At 47.8% G+C, this 14706-nt stretch overlaps 1 protein-coding gene across 1 annotated transcript in view; it reads right to left on the minus strand.

Moving 5' to 3' along the window:
• The window catches only part of NIBAN1 (niban apoptosis regulator 1), a gene marked incomplete at its 5' end in the record, with an annotated part of 52283 nt that extends 40840 nt beyond the window's left edge, over positions 1-11443 (minus strand). The window contains one exon of the mRNA XM_084211066.1: positions 11389-11443. Coding sequence (XP_084067192.1) covers positions 11389-11443 — 55 coding nt within the window. The remainder of the gene's footprint in view (positions 1-11388) is intronic.
• Between the last annotated feature and the right edge of the window lie 3263 nt (positions 11444-14706).

Consider the following 14706-nt stretch of genomic DNA (forward strand, 5'->3'; position numbering starts at 1 on the left):
TCCTCCCCACTGCTTCCCTTGGGTTTGGCAGGACATGATGGAAACACAGAATACTCAAATCATTCATTGGAAAACCCTCCCAGACCATTGAGTCACACCTGTGCCTGATGCCCACTGTCACCAGCCCAGAGCACTGAGGGCCATGTCCAGACAGAGGGAGCACAAGCAGCAGTATTAAAGTTATTTCCTTCACAATCACACCTAAAAACCCATCTTCTACCTCATATGTACCTGTCCTATTCATTGCAGAGCTCTGAAAGTTTGTGGCACAGTGAGCTGGAAATAGCAGGAACCTGATTTCTATTTAAAAGCAGGTAAACACCATCCCAGAGAACCAGATCTATTTCTACTGCAGAATGTAAAGCTGGAAAAAACACGTGGCACTTACAGGAGAAGCTTACACATGGTTCCTGCCACCTTCTTTTCCTGATTTAGAGAAGTGCTGAGTGCTGAGCACAGCAAGAACCTGGCTGGAAACTTGGGGAGAGCATCAAAATCATCAGTTCCCCAAAAAATGAGGCACCAGGTTTGTCCAGCCCCAAATTAACAGCCATAACTCCTTGTGCATGAAACCAAACAGCACCAAGATCAGCTAAGCAAAGGCTGCACAGCACTTTGTAGCTTGGCAGGTGCACAGGAAATCCCAGAAGGAAAGAAAAAACCCAAGCAATGAATCTGGGGTTTCCTACTGAATGAAGCAGTAGAAAAACCCACCAGAGATAAGCCTTTGCACCCTGGTCTCCTTCCAGCATCAGCAATGAGTTCAGGGCTTCAGGTCCATGGAGCTTTTCCACTCCTGCTTAAGCCTGTGAGGTACAAAGCTGTGTTTGCTTTGCCCATGAACAGCTGCTGGGAGCTGTGGCACCTTTTTCTAGCCTGCACTGAGGGCAAACATGGAAACAGCAGGGCTTAGTCCAGCAGGGGAACATGGGCAGTGCCTGGAAACCTCTCCCACTCACCTCCAGTTTCCCTCATTCTACCTCTATGGCCCCCAAACCCTTCCCTTGCCTGCAGGCCATGCCTGACCTGCTCAAAACAAGAAGAAAACACATTTTATTTAGCTTAATTGACAAAAAAAATCCAAAACTTCCCCACCCTAAAAACCCCAATAAACAAACAAACCAAAACCAACCAAACAAAAAACCCCTCTTCCATTTTAGCTGTATTTTTCTCAAAATGGCAATTTGGGGCAGATGCTCAGCATGGAAACTTCAGTCTGGACAGCTGAAGGCTGGCAAAGCCTCATCTGCAACTGCAAACACTGGAAAGTGTCTGGCAGACTAAATTACAGCGATATTACTTTACAGAATAACCTTAAAGAGCAAAAAAAGCCTTTTTGTCCTTTCTTTTGCACAGACCCAGCCATTGAATCTTTGCCTGGGGATGATGAAAAGTTGCCTTTCCTCTAGTGTGACCACTGCAAGTGAAAATCCAAAAAGATGCTCTGGATCATGCTGGTCTTTAGACAATGTTCACCCAAGGTATTTAACATCCCAAATCCTCCTCCAAGACTGGTGTCTCCAATGTCACAACAATGCCCTGCAGAGAATCCCAGCACAAACAGCAACTGTGGTGTCATGCAGAGGAAGGGAAATACCACGTAAAGCTTCAGAAATGCCTTCCTGAGACAGGAGATGAGAGGGGCTGAGTGAGATGGATACTGAGTGGGATGGAGCTGGCATCCTCTGTAAATTTGAAGCAGCAACACCCATGTTGTTTGCAGACAGCAAAATTTCCAGATACAGCACATGAGGGTAATTTTTTTAGCTGAGGCCCCAAGCACAACAAACCAAAAATCAGTAGGAAATGGGCTATCCCAGGAAAGGAGGAGAGATCTGGTATGCATGGCCAGAGGTGGCTTCTGAGCCCTGCAAAACATGCAGCTCCCCTCTCATGGAACATAAACCTCCAGGGGAAACCCCAGATGGTTTTATAACATACAGAAGCTGTAGGTATTTCTTTCCAAGGCTGGATGTGAAAGCATTCAGTGACAGGCTGGGAGCTGGGATTGTTCAGCCTGGAGAAGAGGACGCTTCAGGGAGACCTTGTTAAAGCCTTTCAGAACTTTAGGAGAGCTTATAAAAAATGAAGGACAGGGCAGATAGTGACAGAACAAGGAAGGGGGATTTTAAACAGCCAGAGGGCAGGGATAGATGGGATGTTCCGAAGAAATTCTTCCCTGTGAGGGTGGGCAGGCCCTGGCACAGGGTGCCCAGAGAAGCTGTGGCTGCCCCTGGATCCTTGGAAGTGTCCAAAGCCAGGCTGGATGGGGCTTGGAGCACCCTGGGATAGGGGGAGGTGTCCCTGCCCATGGCAGGGGTGGCACTGGATGGGCTTTGAGGTCCCTTCCCACCAAACCATTCCATGATTCTGTGATTCCATGGTCCTGGGTGCTTAAGGGTCCAGCTGGTCCCCAGCACGTGTCAGTCACTGACTCTGCCTGCTGGGATCCATCAGGAGGGTGCAGCTGGAGCTGCTGCAGGGGCTGTCCTTGTTCCAAGGGCTGGCACAGGCTGCTTCTCCCGGTCCTGCCATGACCTGGTCCCATGTCTTCAATCACCTGGACCTCTGCTTTAGCTCTGCCTGCTTACAGAGTGAAGAACCAGGAACAAGCACTGCCTCATGATGTCTGTGCCACACTCCTTGTGAGGACCAACACTCCCCACACACAACATCCCGCATGGAATTGAGGTGTAAATGACCTTTTCTGCAGGTTACCTGTCCCAGGGCACGAGAGACACACCCAAAACATGCCCTGACCCTGGAAGCACAGCTTGGAATGAACCTGGAAAAACACCAGCATTTTGGGGAGCTATGAACAAGGAATGAACCTGGAAAAGCACCAGCATTTTGGGGAGCTATGAACAAGGAATGAACCTGGAAAAACATCAGCATTTTGGGGAGCTATGAACAAGGAATGAACCTGGAAAAACACCAGCATTTTGGGGAGCTATGAACAAGGAATGGACCTGGAAAAGCACCAGCATTTTGGGGAGCTATGAACAAGACTGTCTTACAGCATTACCATAGATCTCTGTACAAGCTCTCTGTGGTTTGAAAAGCATCACTGGTGCTGAGGTGTTGGGGAGAGCCCACAACCTGCCAGGCACTGCTGTGTGTGGCTTTTCTCAGCAGAAGCCACCAACAGGAGGACTCCACGCTCACTCCCTCAGCAGTGACATCTAAAAAGCCCAGCCTGGAGATCAGCTGACACATTCACTTTGCTAAAAGCTCCAAAGCAGAATTCCTTCTGGAGGACAGATCATGGCTTGCTCCTGGGAAGGTGCAGAAAGTGAGAAGCAAGCCAAAACCCTGCTGGCTCTTCTCCACCAAGGGGTGGAGGGGCTGCTGCTGTGACAGCCCTGGAGCAGCTTGGCTTGAGGTGTCCTACAGCAGCACTCATTGCTCCCAGCCAAGGCTGGCACAGCCCAGGTGCCTCTGAGCCTGAGCAGGCACCTGCAGCAGCACCCACCTCTCTCTGATGGCTGTAGGGGTGTCTCCCCCATTTACACCCCAAAACCCACCTGGGAGACCCTGGGCTGGTGGGCTCCCACCAAGGAGTGCACAACAGCACTGATGGAGTCACACAACAGCACTGATGGAGTCACACCACAGCCTGGGTCATCCCTGGCACTGCCCACTCCTCAGGAACCACGGGGTGCAGGGCAGGGCACAGCTACAGGCTTAGAACCAACCTCACCACAAACAGCACCCAAAAGGTCACTTGAATCACTAGTTTTGGCTTAAAATATTTACTTAGAAAATAACTACTCTACTCCTGATCTCACTCGTTTCCTAAAACAATTTCAGCCATGCAAAAAACTATCTACATACTTTTGGAAAGTATACTGCTTTTAACCTCTTACTCATGTATTCAGAAAAGCCCAAGAGTCAGCCTTGCTTTTGTTTTCTGCTTCCTGCACTGCAGCTAAGACAACTCCCTAGCTTTTAAAAACATGCAATAAAAAAGATGCAATAACTACATAACAACTTTGGTAGTACTAGTGACCTAAATCTTTTGGCTTAAAGCTTCAGTACTAGCCAAAGTGTAACAGCAACTACTTGGTCAGACCTATGAACAAATATCACAGAAGCATGAAAATTAAAGGCTTATGAATTCAAGATATAACACTTAATTAAAGAAACAAAGTCACTAAAATCTCAGGTTATCCATACCAAAATAAGCTTCAGTGCAGAATCAGCAGCAAACCTTTTTAATATATATAAGACTACTAGAAAGACACAGGACAAAGATTTTAGGAGACCCAGGCAGGAGAACCCTTTCTTCACAGAAGTTTGAGCCATTTGCACAAGCTTTAATCTCGCTTTGATGTAAGAGTTGGCCTTGTTTCATTACTGTCCTTTAACTGCAAGAGCAAGTCAAATGCTTGCAAGTATGATCAAAAACTTGAAACAACTTTTAATTGTTCTCCACGTGTGAAGAGAACAGTGTGGTTGTTCCATGCAAAGGAAAAAGCTGTACTTTAAAAGCACATTCCTTATGAATATCACTCTTCCCCACCTAGACACTGGCTCTGCAGCTGCCACTGCCCAAAGGCACCACCAACAAAGCTGCTTTCATCATCTCAGAGCTTGCTTTTTCTCCCTCTCATACCAATAAAATGTCTATCAGATGCAAAGACTGTATTACAATTTGTGGCCAAGCAGCACTAACTTAAGAACTTCCAGTATTCAAGATTTTGGGAAACATCAAGTACAAAGGCACAGCACACCTCCAGCGCGTCTCTCAATTACAGATTTGGGGCAAGGATGAGCCTGTTTCTCACTTTTTCTATTGAGATATTCTTTCCACTGAGCCCTGTGCCTAATTCAACACTAGAGTGACAAGAAGAGGATGAAAAACACCACAGCCTTCCCCTACCACCCTGTGGTTTCCCTCCCCTCACACTACCCAGAAAAAGACCAGAGAAAAGCCACCTTTCCTTTTCCAGACCCAGTGATGCAGCACATCCTCTTTCAGGGCAGCTCCTGTGTGTGGGTTGCTGTGGTGTAGGGCTTGGGATGATCCTGCTGAGCAGGCACAGAGCCTAATGCAGCTCTGGGACACAAATTGGGCAACTGGCATTTCTGGGTTTAGGAACACCACATACAGAAGGCAAAGTATTGTCTGACCACAGACAATACTTCTACTGACAAACTAATGAAGAAAACTGAAACATTTCACCTCCTGCTTTGATTAAGGAAATCTTGACCATGCCTGCTGCAAGATAGCATGGCTGGAACCTTCCAAAATTGCTCATGGAGCTTTTGGGAGAAGTTAATAATGGACTATTTGAGCAATGGAAATGAACAGAGAAGGTATATCCTGCCTTAGTCTCCCAAAGCAGGATCTGAAAGTTACCAAGGACAGTAAATTCTGTCCACGTGGGTGGCAAGTACCTCTCCACCAATCACATCCCTGGATGCTTTTTGCTTGCATTCAGTCAGAAGGTAAGAAAAAGCACTTGGCCCCTTGAATTAAAGGCCATAAAACCCAAAGAGAAGCTTCCTCTCCTTTCCAACACAGGCAGGCACCATTTATCAAAACTATGGGATGAAAATCTGCTACTGGATCCAAAAGCAACAATCTCTCTGAGCACTAAAACTTCTCAGAAAACAAGTAAAGCCAGAAGGATTTTCCTTTAAAAATCTCATTTCTTACAGTCTTCAAGAACTTGGAAACCTTGCAAGGTGCATATAATAGAATCTTACACGCTAATTAAAATCTGAATTTCCTGTGTGCTTTACCTCACTTCTTCCTCCTGTGGGTATTTATCCCTGTTTGGATTGGATTAGATGGTACTATAATGAATTCTGGATTTAATACATTCTTCTGAATGGAAATATTATTCTACCTCTTCCTTAGATTTTGGGAGTTGCAGGCAAATCCAATCAGCTTTTACCATAAACCTCACCAGGAGAAAAGGAAAAGCAGCCTCTAAGATGTTGTTAAGTCCAGAGAGACCCCACTTGTAGAATTTGTTTGGAATGACCTTAAAGCCCATCTCATTCCACCCCTGCCAGGAGCAAGGACACCTTCCACTGGACCAGGAAGGTGCTCCAGGCCCTGGGCAACCTGGCCTTGGACAGTTCCAGGGATGGGGCACTCCTGCTCTGTGCCATGCTCACCTACAGAAAATGGAAGAGAGAATTTCTGGAACTCAGAACAACCCAGCTTGGAACAGGCTGGAAGCAAAGGCAGGGAGTGCAGCAAGACTTGTACAGAACCCTGCTGTACTTGCAGTCACACACCAAATTAAAACCAGAAGGATAAGTGACAGTTTAAAGCAGAAAATCCAACATCCAGTCTGAGTGCCTGTCCAAAAAAAGGCCAGCTTTTCCACAATTATTTCCAAGTCCATCCTGCAGCACTCCTCCTGCCAGCTCTGTGCATGCTGGCTGAGACTTTCACTCCAGAGCTGTATCAGGCTCTTGGGTTCTGTCCCTCTGAGTTGGTGGGACTCATCTCTGTACCACCACTGGAATTTATTCAGCAGGTTTCCTGGAAAGCTGACAACCATTTCCTATCTTGTCTTTCAAGTGAAGGGTAAAGCAGGCTCCTCTTCAGCCTCTGAAATGGGACAGAATAGGAGTCTCTCTGCTTTTTCAAGTATGCTGTATCTTGTAGGAACACACCTACAGTGTGTGATCATTGTGCAAAATCCCAAATTAATAACCAGCACACTGGAATTTTTAAGTAAAACAAATGGCTAGAAAGAAACATTAAGTAATAGCTTTCACTGTCACCTCAAAAGAACAACAAAGGTCTGCCTGGAAAAACTTCCTAAACAATGAGGAAATCCACAGGGTGCATCCTGGGTGCCACAGGGTCACAGCCACTGTGTCCTGTGCTGGGGGTCCCACCTGCCTGGGGGAGGAAAGAGATGGAAGAGAAGGGAAGGAAGAACCTGCATTTAAACAAACAAATCCAAAGCAAATGACTGCAAAGCCTCATCCTCTGGACAGATGCCTCTTTATAGAAATGGGTAGCCAGGATATGGTCAAGTATCTTTATGAAAAAACAACCTTCAGAGAAGTTCAATTTTTCATATGCAGAACTGTTTTGGAGATGCACCTGTTGAAGTCACTGGTGTTAGGTGCTTGAAATCTTTTCACTTCTGCAAATTTAAAAAAAAATTAGTCCCAACACACAACTCGTGGCAGAGCAGAGCTTGGTCACCTACTACTTCTGCTGCTGAGATTGCAGAAATGGAAAATCATCAGGGCTTTGAGGGCATTTCCATCTTTGCCAGCTGTAAGATCCTTGTCCTTGACTGCTTCCTGTCTGCTAGTAGGGACACGAAGCAACACTTTTCCACCAGCAGTGATGATACCTCTGGCACAATCTCTCAGTGGTATCTCTCAGGACAGACCACTAGGCTGCTTTAGCAGGCACTTTCAGCTGATTCCTGAATCTCATGACTGCACCCCGAGCCCAGAACTCCCCACCACCGCCCTGGACCGCTCCCTCTTGGGTGTAGCACTCCTCAAGCATCATTAGACAATTCACCCAGCAAACAACTCCCATCATAAGGTTAGCCCATGCCTCAGCAAACTGAGAACACAAATTTTTTTAATAAACTCTTTTCACATGACCAACTCCCAGTCCCCTAATTATTACTGCCATGTTTTAAACTCTGTTTTACTCACATCCTGAATAATCCCCATGTAGTCCCACCAAAATCCCACAAAGGAGGATTATGTCTGCCACAAGTCATCTTTTTCAAGGCCCCAGTCCAAAACCTAGAGGAATTACTATAAAATTTTCTTTTCATTTTGGAGGGCTTTAAATAATTTTACTGCTTACAATGTGCATGTATTTAAAATATCTTATGGATTTAAATAGGTGGAAAAATGTATTTTTCCATAGGTCTGGTTAGAAAAACAGACCTGTGCTGCACAGCACAGAAAAATACCTTTGAAACTGCTTCAGTAATGCTGCAGTGCATGTGGTCTGGCTTTCTCCCACTTCCCCCTAAATATCCTCCACACACCTTCTCCTAGAGAACACAAACTCCCCAGTGCTCACAAGAGTCTCTGCTGACTTATTTTTCCATTATTTCACAAAGACATTCACTTCCTCCAGGTAGGAGTAAGGAATATCAAGTCCTGACATTTTATTCATGAGTTCATCCCCCGACAGTGACCAATTTTTGTTCATTTCTACTCGACAGACAAAAGATGTTGCAATGGCTTGCAAAATGTAACTGCACAAGATATAAACATATACAGAGATTTTCTGCGTGTAAAAATTGTTTTGCAAAGCATTTTCATCCCCAACTAAGTGTTTAGGCAGTTGATTCAAACTTCACAAGGAAGATCCCTGCCCTTGCAGTTTCAAACACAGCCTCAATTTCCCTGTGAAGACCACCTGGAAAATCACCCATTGGCATTGTCTGTTCTCTTCTTAGGCATTGTTCGAGGCATAGGATGCACATTACCAGGTCAATAATTACATTTTCTGCCTTTCAGGTCATGAAATTGCCCAAGTATTGCCCTGTGTACAACCACACACAGCTCTGCAAGGTGGCTGGCTCAGTCCTACCCCACTTTCCCTAAGAGCATGGAAGCTGGGAGCAGTTTCAGGTGGGAATCCCAGGCTTTGCATTCAGTAACTGAGACTCTGTGTGGGATGCCTTCCTGGTTTTCTCTGGGATTCATTTCTCCAGCTGGTCTGACAAGGCTCACCCCCATTCACCAGGGGAAACCACAAAGCAGGTCCCAGGCTCTACCTGGGGGTGCCTGTGCTGAGGGCAGGCTCTGGAGGGGTTACAGAGGCACCTGTCTGACTGGGTTTGCATATTGCCGACAGAATTTTACATCTCACGTAATCCCTGTCCTCATTTGGTTCCTCTCTCATCCCACAAACAACATGAGCAGACTGTCAGAAGTCAGAAAACCTGTAGAACTGTACCTGTGTTGATGCAGAAGCTGTAACATGGAATTGTGGAATATCCAGAGCTGGAACAGACCCACAAGAGTCATCAAATCCAACTCCTGCCCTGCACAGGACATCCACTGCCTTTAATGCTCAGCCCCTCATTTCCATTCATTACATTGTGCTTTAGCTTGAATGTTGTCTGGGTAAACTACAAGGCTTTACAATCCATTTAATTCCAGACAAATTAAATTATCGTTACAGCAACAAGAAATTAAATTACACCATCATGAAAACAACTGTGAGCTACACCAAGCTCTCACTTGAAGTAATACTCAGGATTTCCTGTCTTGAGGCTACTGCTGTTTGGGCCAGCATGAGGGAGCATCCCAAAATGCACAAAGTTTGGAGAATGTTGCTGGCTTGCTGTCTCCCCATCTCTCTCCCTCACCAGGGCTGTCCCATTCCAGCACCTATGGACTGACAATTCTGCTGACAAAAAACAAGTCCTTCCCTTTCCTTTTTACTGAGGACACCCCTGCATCACCTGTGGAGGAAAAGAACCCCAAAAGCTGCCATCCCACTAGAAACACCCACCCAAACTTCACAAAGCCAGCTGAAAAACATGCTGCTTAATCAAGCTCCAGACTCAGTGCTTGCACGTGGTTCTGCACATGGTTCTTCTTCAGCAGAGAGCTCCTCTGCAAATCAATCACACCCAGGTGTGCAGGACAGACAGCAAGGCCTGACTCTCACAGACTCCAGCCTAACATCAGCAGGAGGTTTGGTGAGCTGGCTCCATCACACTCTGTTCCCATTTAAGATGCTCTTCACCATTCTTTTTCCTCTTTGGAAGTGCTGATTCACAGGCAGCCTCTGTATAAAGTGCCTCATTAATTATTTTTCCAACCAGGAGCTTCGAGTGGGGGAATCCTCACAGCATCAACAGCAGATGTGAGCCAGGGAATGAGCAAAAATTTAATTCCTTCTTCCACAGTGACTTCCCTCTGGCTCTTGCCTGTGCAAAGATGTGATGGGCAAACAAGAACTGTGTCTGGAGCGCTGCAGAGCTCTCAGCATGACCAAGGCACCCTCCCTGTGAGCTGCAGGCAAATTGAATGCTGAACTGGGAAAATACAATTTTGGCTGCAGCACGGGGATGAATGTAAAGAAAAACAGAAATCCACAGGGACAGCACCCTCATGGGTCTGATGGGACTTGAAACCACCCTCAATGGGGCAGGAAAAACTGACAGTACTGAGAGGAGGCCTCTCAGTGTGTGAGGCCAGTAGCCCTGCTGACTGCTTTTTGGGTGAAAGCCATTTACTAACTGAACATCCTTCCCAATATGGGAATCTCTTGAAAGACCCACAGTGATTTCAAAGGAGTCCTAACAGAGCAGCAGCTCAATGTTTGCACTCCCTCTGCACCACACAAACATCCCAAAGCAAAGAAATCCAAGGACAAGCTGGGTTGTGGGCATCACCCAGGAGTCCCCCTCCAGCCCACATCCTCAGCACAGAGTCTGATCTCCAAGAGAGGGCTCTCGCTCTGCATGCATCATGCATCAACTGCTAGAACTGGGCTTCCTTTCCTCATGCAAACTTATCCCACTTGTAAATCCTCAGCCTTAAAATTTGCTTTGCAAATACTCTACCTGCTGGCTGAGAGATAAGCAGCACAGTTAAGAGTCAGCTGTGCTTCATACCAAACTAATCAAGTAACAAAAAACCACCCTAAACCCCAGAATTACACTTTTCCTTCATAGTCTAACAGCAACATACATAACTTAAAGCCTATTTTTCTTTGTTTGCCCTCTCTCCTAACACTTTAATGGGATAAAGAACTGCCCTTACACAGTCACACAACACACACTTTTTTTAACTCGGTACCCACGCAGCACCGTTGCCACTGCCTCCAACGGGCTTGGCAAATCATCAGCGCATATGGTGCTGGTTGGGTTCACACTGGCAAAGCCCGGAATCTGCCGGGTCTGGAGAGCCGGGATCTGTCACACGAGCAGGCTCAGCCGCAGCGCTCCACACTCTCTCAGTTTCACCTTCTACTAATAACTAACTCCCTCAGTGGAAACTCCTAAAGCATCGCCCTTAAGAAACTGCTCCAAACTCCACGGGGCGCTGCGAATCAGCTCAACCCGCGCTGTCCCGCCGGCTGCCGAGCGCTGCCCGGGATGCGCGGGGCTCCGGGAGCGCTCCCGGCGGCTTTCCCGATCCCGGGGATACCCGGGGCGTTCCCGGCGGCATTCCCGATCTCCGGGATACCCGGGGCGTTCCCGGCGGCTTTCCCGAGCCCGGGGATACCCGGAGGGCTCCCAGCGGCTTTCCCGATCCCCGGGGTACCCAGAGCGCTCCCGGCGGCTTTCCCGAGCCCCGGGGTACCCGGAGCGCTCCCGGCGGCTTTCCCGAGCCCCGGGGTACCCGGAGCGCTCCCGGCGGTTTTCCCGAGCCCCGGGGTACCCGGAGCGCTGCCGGCGGTGCCCCGGCCCGTACCTCGGATGTAGGCGCACTTGCTGTCGTCCAGCGGCGCGGAGGCAGAGGCGCCCATGGCTCGGTGCGGAGCTGCGGCAGCACCGCGGTCCCGCCGAGCCCGGACCGCTCCCGCCGCTTCCTCCGCAGGCGCCGCCCCGGCCCCGGCCCTGCCCCGCCCCGCCGGGCTCGGCACGGACCTGGCAGGACCCGGCAGAGACCCGGCAGGACCCAACAGGGACCCAGGGTACCCCCGACCCGCGGCGGCTCTGGGCTCCAGGCGCGCTCGTCCCCGGCTGCTCGTTGTGCCCCCACTCCGCCCTGCCCCGCTGTCACTCCTCACCGCAAAATCCGCATCCCCACGGAGACACGGCTGGAGATTCTGCTCGGAGTTTCTCCAGAGGCCCCGTTAAAGACCGTGCCGCAGTAAAAGCACGGACCAAAATGCCTTTCCTGGAGGGGTCCAGGAGGCAGCGGGGGCTGGCTCTTGGTGATGTGGGCAGTGGTTTTGGGGGGACAGGGGCAGGGCTGAGGTGATGTTTGAACTCCATGATTTTAGAGGTCTGTTCCAGCCTTGATGATTCTGTGATAAAGGCCCTGGCACAAGGTGCCCAGAGAAGCTGTGGCTGCCCTGGATCCCTGGAAGTGTCCAAGGCCAGGCTAGAGGGGCTTGGAACAGCCTAGTGGAAGGTGTCCCTGCCCATGGCAGGGGGTGGAATGAGATGATTTTGAGGTCCTTTCCAACCCAACCCATTCCATCCTTCTGTGATTCTGTGATTTATGGCTCAGTCTTCAGGGCCGTATTGTCCCACTCTTCCCAGGAATATTGCAAATTGCTATTGTGTGTTTGAGTCCAGGATGAACAATAAACCTACACAAGCAGGCACTAAAATACACATCACTTCAGTAAATGTTGTCCAGGCATTGAAGCAACTTCCTAAAACAGGCAAGTCCACCAGTCTGCAGATCCTCAGCACAGCAACGTAAGACACTATGGAACAGATATCTGAATTCTTCTGCCCCTGAATAATAATTTCACATCATACCCAGATGTGACTTTCTAAAGTACTTCCTTCTTTTTTGCTGTTTTTATAACATTAATCCAGCTGACTGGCCATGGGCAGGGTGCCATCCCTTATTGGGCCTCATATGTTTTGTATGGAGCTGATGAGTTGCAATGAATGTGGATTTTGCTGACATGCTGGAGGCTCACAGTGACTGGAAGTTACTCATTTTACCATTAAGTATTTCTCATTCAGCTTGTACACATCTGCCACTCACTGTGAAATTACTTTCACATATTTCATCTTTGCTGACATGGGCTGTGGGGTGGGTAGGTTTATCCTATGCCACTCAGCTGATCACAGAATGGTGAAATATGTTGGGGTTGAATAAACCAACCATCTTGGGGTTGAAGCAACCAACCATTTTGGGGTTTTTAATGGGGTTTTTAAACCAACACTGAACATCGAGTTCAGTATTGTGCTAAACAACCTCCCTCCTTCCAAAATTCATGTTCTCTGGTTGTATCTAAGTGTGATGGAGCAATTGCCTCACTACCTTGAGGAGGGCAGGCTCATCCAGAGCATCACTGAGCCAGTCACAAGTCTATAGAGACGTCAGCTGAGCTAAAAAATGAAATCAACAGCACTTCCAGAGGTCAAATGTGAACCAGGCTCTGTTTTAAATATATTTGAGGGCTCTCAGCAAGGTGGCTGCTGTGGTTTTCTCACTGCATCTCTGTGAGCTGTGTGAGCAGACTCCAGTGAGGAATTACTGGTTGCTGGTGTGCCTTCTGAAGGCATTAACTGAGAGGAGGATTCAGGCTCTGCTCAGTGCAGTGTATCTTTTATCAAATGTAGCTGAGGAGCTTTTCATCACGTGAAATAGGCAAGTCAGCTCCAGGAGTCTGGAGAGATAAACCTTGGAGAATTCATGAGCCATGAAGTGGATTGCAGTTCTGTCCCATCATTTAGCAGATGAAAATATGCCAAATCTCAGAAGTTTCATACCTCACAACAGATGAGAGAACGTGCACTGAGTGGGAAACCTCCCTGTCTAATTACAGCTAGGGTAAAAACAGAATGAGAGCTGAGGAGTTTATTTAGTTATAACATTCTATACTTTGTTACTACCTGATCCCCAAGATCCCCAGCCATCTCATAAACATTTGCTAATTAAAGACTGTGATTTCCTTTTTAAGATAGGGAAATGCTGTGTTTTAATGGCAAAGCTTGTGTCTTTGTCATCTTAAAAAGACACCATGAGAAACATGAGCCAAATCAGGAACAAAGATAAATGATCCTATTTATGTTCTGCTTAAAACAAAAACCATCCTTAAGATAAGAATGTTGCCACATTAAATTTTAAGCTGATGTGACACACCTGCACTGCAGCTATTGATGACAAAGTAATACAATCAAAACAAGTATTTTCCCACTTTTTCTCCCATGAAATCTTGATCTTTAAGGGTTGTGTTTATCTTTACACACCCCAAAATTCCTTCTCTAAACACCTGCTTTGCACTATATCCTAAAGGGCAAAATGAAAGTGAATTCCTGAGTGAAGAGGATCAGGAGAAACCCTTCTTTCCAAACAAAGGGATGAAGACCTACCTCTGCTGCCTCTGTGAGTTCACTTGTGGCACAGTGACATGGAGGGAGGTGGTTTCTTACATCACCACAGTTTTCCTCATGCTCTGGACCCATGAGGCAGCCAGTGGAAGTACTGGGAGCTCAGGTACCCAAAGAGTGCAGTGCTGAATTCTGCTTTGGGAGACTGGGAGGGGGGGAGAGGATAAAGGCAAGGAATGAAGGGAGAGAAGGAGAAAGGGAAAGAAGGAAGGGAGAGAGGGAGGGAGAAGGAATCTCTCTCTACAATCTCATCTATTTGATCTCCCTGTAATGGAACCCTGGTGTGCCCCAGACATGACAAGATCCATTCCCAGCGCCTCGGGCACACCATGGAATGAACTTCCAGGGGCTGTTAGTCAAACACACGGTCCTTAACACAACCACAGGGCTGACAGCCTGCAGAGGTGTCACCAGGGGCACTGATAACACCTTGGCCACCTTGCTGGCGTGATGTAAAGGGGCCATGCCAAGGAACCAGCTTGTTTGCCAGGCTGCACGAGAGCACTTGGCGTGCCCTTTGCTCCGGAGGGAGGGCAGGTTCACGCTGTGTGTGCTCCCCCACAGCCCTCCTGGTTGCCTCAGAGACATGGTTTGTTATCAAACAGAAGCACTAAAGTGAAAGGTGTGTGAAATCCATTGGGAGAGATGATTCATTATCCAAAAGTCCCTTCTAGGATTTCTCCAAGGGAAAGGAGCCATTTTAAGGCTG

This window comes from Fringilla coelebs, assembly GCF_963513975.1.
Source record: "Fringilla coelebs genome assembly, chromosome: 9".
Taxonomy (NCBI): Eukaryota; Metazoa; Chordata; class Aves; order Passeriformes; family Fringillidae; genus Fringilla; species Fringilla coelebs.